Source organism: Anopheles aquasalis, chromosome 2 (assembly GCF_943734665.1).
Source record: "Anopheles aquasalis chromosome 2, idAnoAquaMG_Q_19, whole genome shotgun sequence".
In the NCBI taxonomy this organism is placed as follows: domain Eukaryota; kingdom Metazoa; phylum Arthropoda; class Insecta; order Diptera; family Culicidae; genus Anopheles; species Anopheles aquasalis.
In genome coordinates this window covers 9,885,001-9,892,500 of record NC_064877.1, presented here as the reverse complement: position 1 = coordinate 9,892,500, position 7,500 = coordinate 9,885,001, and the positions used below count along the sequence as shown (strand labels likewise).

Below are 7,500 nucleotides of genomic sequence, written 5' to 3'. Positions count from 1 at the left end.
CATTTCAAACGCACCTTAACTTAATTGTTCCAAAAGAAATTGAATTTATCAATAAAGATAACCACAAAACATTGCCTGTTTCCACGAAAGATTCCTAAAAATACTCTACCACGAATATGTTTATAATTTCCTTTTCATTTTTTAAAGGTTCCGTGGGTATTTCATGAATTTGGTGAAATCTCTTGCTCGGACGGCTTGTCATCCACGCGACGGATTCGGTAATCGGTTGGGTAGTGCATTGCCGCGCGTTCTTTATTTTTAAGCTCGCGCCTCCACCAACCAGCTATTTTTAGGCCGGTGCGTCCCCACTTCAAAATTTGCATTCCACCACCGCAATCCGATGCCAATCCTTGAAATAGACTGACCCCACCCTTCTCCTGTAACCCTCCCCAGACCAGACGCCTCCCGCACGGGAAGCTGCATTTTCCACCGACGCCTACGCCGGACGAACCCCATCGCCATGGTAACTGGAGGAGTGATAAGCGTGCAGGGCCGGGTCGGGAAAGCGGCTACGACAGCGATGACGCGTTTTCCTTTCGCGTACACACCGGCCTCCACCAACAAGGGCCACCGTGACGCACTCACTTTCATTCCGAACCAAAATCGACAACGACGGGGACCCCACGATACGGCGCTAGTGGATTGCACTTTTCCTCCTCTGTCTCAACCCCCCGCCGGGGTGGGTATATTGTAATTCGGTTAAGGTGGCTTTCTATTTCCGTGCTGGTCGACCTAAAAATATCGTTACATTAGATATTGGGAACCGTATTTTGGGGGCGCTTCTGGGAGCAGGAATCGCGCAGAGTTTGCGGTGAGAGAGGGGGTTGATTAATTATATTTTATGCAGATATCCGCCACGTTCCTCCGCGAACGCGCGTACGTCAGCGATACGGGGCGATACGTGACTTTGTGTTAAATATGGTAATAACATTTCGCGAACGCAGGTCAGCTGACTGGAAGTGGAGATTCTTCGGAAATGAAGTCGCATGGCGGAGTGAAGTCATCATCAAAATCTGCGTTTCGGTGCTCCGGCGATCGAACTGTTTCGGATACATGTTACCCACGAAATGTTAATAAAAAAACGGTGTCTTTTAATGTTTTTCATACTTTTTTCTCTATTTCTTTTATAATAATTCAAAGGGTTTTTTATACACTTTGTGGATGAATGCACTACGTTCCGTTTTGGAAAAAGGACAAAAGAAAAACAAGAGGAAAAACAATCGCTACTAATACGATTAAATACAAACGTCTGACGCTTGTGCGTGCACGTGTGTGTTCATTTGTTGTATGTGTGCGCGAGTGGTTCGTGTGCAAGTTCCTAGTGGGAAGGAGGAAGCGCGGAAAGAAAGCGGGAAACACTATTAACAATTCTTGCTCTCATTTCGTTTGTCTACTCTTCGGGAGGCTTCCCTTTTCGTGATTTCTTTTCGTGTTTTGCTTTTTGTTCAAATGCCCCACCGTGTTTTTCACGATTGTTAATATTTTCCTTCCTTTTTTCGCGAACACGCGAACTTTCCTCCGGCGTCCTCCCGCGCGTTCATGCACTCGTCCGCACATTGGGCACTTTCCTTAAACAATTCTTGTTTAAACATTATCTCTTTCGCCACTACTCATATTACCCTATAAATCTTTGCTGATGTTTTTCCTTTTTCTTTCTTTTTTTGTTGTTTGTTTTTTGGATTTTTTGGGATTTTGATTCTCGTCTCCTTCCTCCATTTCTACTGCGTGTGTATTTTTTTTTCGTTTTTCTTTCACTACTTTCCACAATGTACTTAGTGTTCTCTCTCGCTTTTGTAAAACTTTCCCACACGCACAAATTCTCTCGCTCATCCTACACGTCCCCTCTCTCTCTCTCTCTGGCATACTCCCTGGGATTTTCATTTCTTTCACCCATATGCTCATTGGTTCATTTGCTCGCACGATTATTATGCACTTGTTTGTTGTTTAAAGATTAATGGTTTTTATGTTGTTCTTGTGTTTTTTTTTCATTTGTTTTCTTTACTCATTTTGTTTTATCTTAATACATGGTACATGTGTTTGTGGTTGATCTGGTTGCGATTTCAGTACCGACCTATTTTCGGTTCTTCACAGTTCTCATCTGCACACACTTTCCCCACATTTTTCCGCCACTTTCCGATACTGTCTCTTTGCTTACTAGCCGGCCATTCATTGCCCATTCTTCTTCAGCATGAAATACACACCAAAAACCAACAAACCGACCAACACTTTAATCGCACTCATTACCGCATTTCATTAGAGATGTTTCCCGCATTACCCTCTTACCGGCTAATATCACAGATTTTGTTTACTTTCATTTCTTTTCCAACGCTTTGTTTGCGGTGTTTGCTGTAGTTTTTGTCCCCTCTTCCATACCCTTTTTGTCGCATTTGTCATAGAGTTTTGTATGTTTTCTTTTTTATGCTGCTCATTGAACAGCTGCACTTGCTGCCTATTACTTGTGTCTTTTATGTGAAACGCATTTTGCCAGTTACTGCTTGTTTGCTTCCTTTCGATCGCTTCTCCTGCGAAAGGAACGAGGCCACTTCTCGATGCGAATGCGGTTTTCCTTTTTTTCTCCCCCTTCCAGCCATTATCAGCTTATCGGTTGTCAGTTTCAGTTTACCTACGTTATCTCTTGCTCTACTAAACAAGGGAGTGAGAGAGAGAGAGAGAGTTGCACTTTGCTGTCCGAGTTTCCTCTTCCTCCTCCTCCTCATCCGGTTTGGTTGTTCCTGCGCTATTTTGTGTTTTTTGTTTTCATTTTGTGTGTAACGTTTACACTCAGTCCTACCTCTTTTTGCTCTAGGTTCTTACTTTTCTACAATATTTGCTGTGTATATAGGAGCATTCTTTTATGTAAGTTTCTGTCCATCATGTTTGTTCAATTGCTTCGTTCCCAATTTCCAATAGTACCCGGGTTCCGCGGCCAAAACCCGGCGTTGGTGAAAAGTTAAATGGGAACCTGTGCTTCGGAACTTCGGTTTCCCCGCGAGTGTTAACGTTAGCGAGATGGTTGTTATCCAGTTTGGACAGTCCATAAAAAGTACGCCATGGCCAATCATGGCGCTGTTCTGCGTCATTAGCTCCACCGTCAATCACATTCGCCATTCTTAATCTGTTAAAGTGTTTCGCTTAATTCATTTGTTGTTAAATTTGCTTTCTTAAATCCTGTTTCCTGCGTGTTGTTGCTTACTTGAAATAGCTCCAGTTTTTTTGCCAGTTAATTGTTCTGTTTCCAACTACTCGATCACATCTCATCACGCGCCTTTCAAAATATGGTGGTGTTCGCACAGAGTGCACCGTTATCTAGTATCATTAATTTGGTATTTTGCATCGGGACATTTGCAGCTGCCGCGCTTCCTCGCTGCCTGTCCCTTCTTTAACACTTTTTTGGCCACAAAACTTTGAGACGAATCAAATTCGAAAACAAATGCAACAGAAAGCAATCTTTGACGAAACGAACGACGTTAAATGTTTGTTACTTTTCTTTGCTTTTCTTGAGACAAACATCAATTAACAAACGGCATCATGAACAGGACGAGTGTCCAATACTCCCCCGTGACCAGCGACAGCTCCAGAAGGGAACCGTTGTCAGCGAAAAAGCGAAAGCAACAACCAATAACAACAGCAACAATAGCTGCAGCAACAGAACAACACCAAAAAAAAAACGAAACGAAACCAATCGACCAGAGCACCGTGTCTGGCGGGAGACAGGGACGAGAGAGCGAGAGTAGATAGTAACGGTAAGGCAAAGATCGCGGAGAAGCGATGCAAAGCGGCATGGGCACGGCCAGACAACACTCCAACCACCACCCTCCCCAATTGCCACCACCACGAGGCGCTCGGTGGCTGTGTTTGTTGGGTTGTCTGAAGAACGTGGGTTGGAAAATTTCGAAACGTTACGAATTGCGCACCCGCCTCAGACACCTCGCCGTTCGAAAACAACGGTATCATCGTCATCATCATCATCATCACCGTCGACGGCGGTGGCCAGCGAGCCAACTCACTCTCTCTCTCTCCCTCTCACACGCTCATTTGTGGAGGGATTGTTGGTGAGCCCTTTTTTGCGGCCCAGCACATAACGGAGTTTTCCACCCCTAAGCATGGGAAGGGGGTCCAGTGAGGAGGGCTCATTGCGTGGTGGAGCGCTGATAATTTGGAAGCAAAAAAAAAAACTCCGCAACAACCACCGCGTGATGGTGGTGCCGCACTTCCTAAGCACACCAATCGCACCAATCGTGAGCAGCAGCGTGAGAAACAAAGGAGGCGCACGTAGTAAAGCAGCATTATTATGCTCACCTAATGCTACACCCGCGGAACGGAGTGTGAAGTGTGGTCCCAAAATCACGAACAAAAAAAAAAGGTGCCGGAATCAATTCAATACGCACTGGAAGTGGTTCGAGATGACACAGTTTTCTTGAGGCGGAGCATTTTTGTTGGCTTTGAGGTGACCAGCGTGAACGCACGCACGCATGCTTCTACAATGTAACTGCATCGCAAGTCTTAGTAGCCAGCGATTACTAGAAAAAGTGCGCTCTGTGGTTCGAACAAACTACTACCACTACTCACTCCGAAACAAACACACCTAGGGCCATGCACGCAACAACCTGGCGGACACGTCGCCATCGTAATACCGCACCACGAAGCGATTTAAATGTTTCTTCTGTTCCTGCTGCTGCTGCTGCTGCTACTGCCACTGCCAGCACTTTCACTTATATCACGCCGTCTCGCTTGGTGTCTTGCTCCCCGTTACTCGCTCACGCTCTGTCTCACTCACAGCTTGGATCGTCGTCGCCGTCGCCTACTTAGAGCCCCGATGCGATTCGAGGCCAGCGTACAGGTGTGCTTGGCTGCCTTAGACCAAGACACTGCGATCCCCGTTAGACGATCTCGAAAGCGAGACGCGACGCGATGCGATGCGCGTGCCAACACCGGAAACCGGGCGCAAACACTCACACCAAGTTGTGGCATTACTTCCCTGGTTCGTCCTTCGCGAATTGATAGGAATCTCTCCCAAAAAAGCTCTCTGCTGTGCGTCTCCATCGTGAGTACTACAAGCGTCGCAACACGAAGCAACCCCATTTCCTGGTAGACACAACAGGAAAAAGGGGGTGGTGCTGGCGATGCAGATAGTTTGTGCCTTCGAACTTCCTCCTTTCGCATGCCGATACGCCGTGGCCTCCCACCCTCCCGAAAGCTCGAGCACAGTATCAGTGTGAACGAGACAGGACTGTGTGGCAACAACCAACGACGACGACGGCGGCGGCGAAGGGAAGGAAAGGAGAGCGGGTACGGCTTTGGCCATTATTTTCACTTTTCACTCTACCTCTGGGGTGGCACACAAACAGACACAAACACCGAGCCACAACGAGGCCCTCGAGCAGCGAGATTGGATTGGAAAAAAAAATTGCATCCCTTAACCGTGGAACGGTCTTTCGTGTGGTGGGGGGAAATTGGGGGTGTGCAACCCCCTTCTGAGTAATTGTTGCACAATTTCACCTCCCGACAACTCTCCTCAAATGCTCTCTCTCCCACTATCGCTCTTTCCCTTCGATAAAGGGATGCTCTGTTTTGGCGAGTCTTGTTGTTGTTGTTGGTGACGTTAAGGATAATGATAATAATGATAATAATAATTAATGCATTAAATTAACCGTTCTTAACCTGCGGTAGTATGTGCCTGTGTGAGTGTGTCTGTATGGTTTGACAAAACTAAAGTTAAATAAACAATACATTCTACACCTGCCCTTAGCCCCCCCGGAGGAGACAGAATGGGACAAATTAAGCTACACAAAATAAGAATTGTCCTACAACCCTGAAAGAAAGGGGGCTGGAAATTAAAACTAAATTTTACTAATCGGGATCTTTCTTCTCCTCGCTGCTGCATTCTGCATATCGAATGTTAGGTAACATGGGCCACCCTCACCCCCATCCCCTCCCTCTTTCATTATCTCTTTGTCACCTTCTCTCCTCTCTCTCTCTCACTTTTCTTCCTCTCTCTGTCTTAAGAATTCTCGTTTGCATTCTTTGGTGGTGGTCGGTCGCTTGCTCGGTTAGGTTAACGAGAGTTAGAAGTAGAGTTTGGGCGGGTGGCAGAGGGGTGGAGGAGGTGCGACGAACGAGTGCACACAGTATTCAGGGCAAATAAATTAAGAATTACGTTAAAGCGCTGACCCACCCCACCGGGCCAGGCCAGGCCAGGCCAGTCCACCGCCATCACCGCCACAGTTCATCAAAAGAGAGAGAGAGAGAGCGCGCGCGAATGAAAGAGAAAGAGAGACACTCTGGCGCTCGGTCGCAGAGCACACCCGGCTCCGTGGCCACCACTCACTCCCTCCGTTGGTCCGCTGGGACGGCCTACTTTCAAGTTTCCAGCGACGTAACGACGAGATTATGGAACACGCTCGCCCCACCATCGGTGCCCATCAGCATGGCGGCCTGGCCACAGGAATCGATGGCCGTCGTCGTCGCCGTTGTCGTCGCTGAACCACCACCGTTCGCTACACCGCCATCGACACCACCACCGTGCGGTACTACGGTCGCTCCGGACATCATCGCCATCGCCGCCGTCTGGCCACCGTGATGATGATGATGACCGTGGTGGTGGTGAGCACTTCCGGTAACGACGCTGGTTCCGCTACCACCACCCGTTGTACCGACACCACAGCCAAGTGCGGCCGTTCCGGTTGCATTCCCGGTGGCAGCGGCAGCGGCAGCCGCTGCGGCCGCTGCTGCAGCAGCTCCGGCCGCCGACGTAGCAGCCACCACGGCCGCAGCTGCCATCGCACCCCCGTTACTAACACCGAGCCGGAGCGCCTCCATGATGACCTCGAACTCTTTCTGGTGATGGTGCGCCACCTGGTAATCGAACCCGGCCAAATCCGGTAGCGAATGGTGGAACGACGGATGCAGGAACGGATTGACAAACGTTTGGTGGTGGTGCAGGTGATGGTGATGATGGTGGAGCTGGAACTGCTGCTCCAACAGATCCCCGAACTTGGCCCGTTTGCTTTGACCGAGCTCGAACGGTGTGGAAGATGATGATGACGACGACGTCGTAATCGATGACGAGGAGGAGGTGCTCTCTGACGGTGCTGATGACGTGCTGATACCGTTGCTGGAACTGTCGTCGGTCGCAGAGGAAGCATCAGATGCGGAAGGAGATGTTGGTGCAGGTGGACAATCGTCGATACCGGTCAGCAACCGGCCAGCACTTGGGAAGCAAATCTGCGAGAGTGCCTCCCTCACCAACCGATCGCTGTCATCGTCATCGATCGAAGCGAACTTGCGCTTCCGTGAAACCATCGCCTGTTCCAGCTGTTCCGCTCCTTGCGTGATTTCCGGATCCACCAGTGGCATGGCCGCGTCCAGTGCGCACAACTCCCGATCGAGCGTCTCCAGATCCGTCTCGACGGATGACGTCTTACGTGGTTGCCGTTCGCTGGCCCCGCTGTTGTCGGTGCCACCAATGGGGCTGAGTGGGAGGCTGGAGCTGGTAGTGCT

At 48.9% G+C, this 7,500-nt stretch overlaps 1 protein-coding gene across 1 annotated transcript in view; it reads right to left on the bottom strand.

Annotated features, from left to right (window-relative positions):
* Positions 1 to 1,089: 1,089 nt before the first annotated feature.
* The window catches only part of LOC126569416 (uncharacterized protein DDB_G0271670), a 10,266-nt gene continuing 3,855 nt past the window's right edge, over positions 1,090 to 7,500 (bottom strand). The window contains exon 2 of the mRNA XM_050226491.1: positions 1,090 to 7,500. This exon is cut by the window's right edge and continues 475 nt beyond it. Coding sequence (XP_050082448.1) covers positions 6,361 to 7,500 — 1,140 coding nt within the window. The 3' untranslated portion in view covers positions 1,090 to 6,360.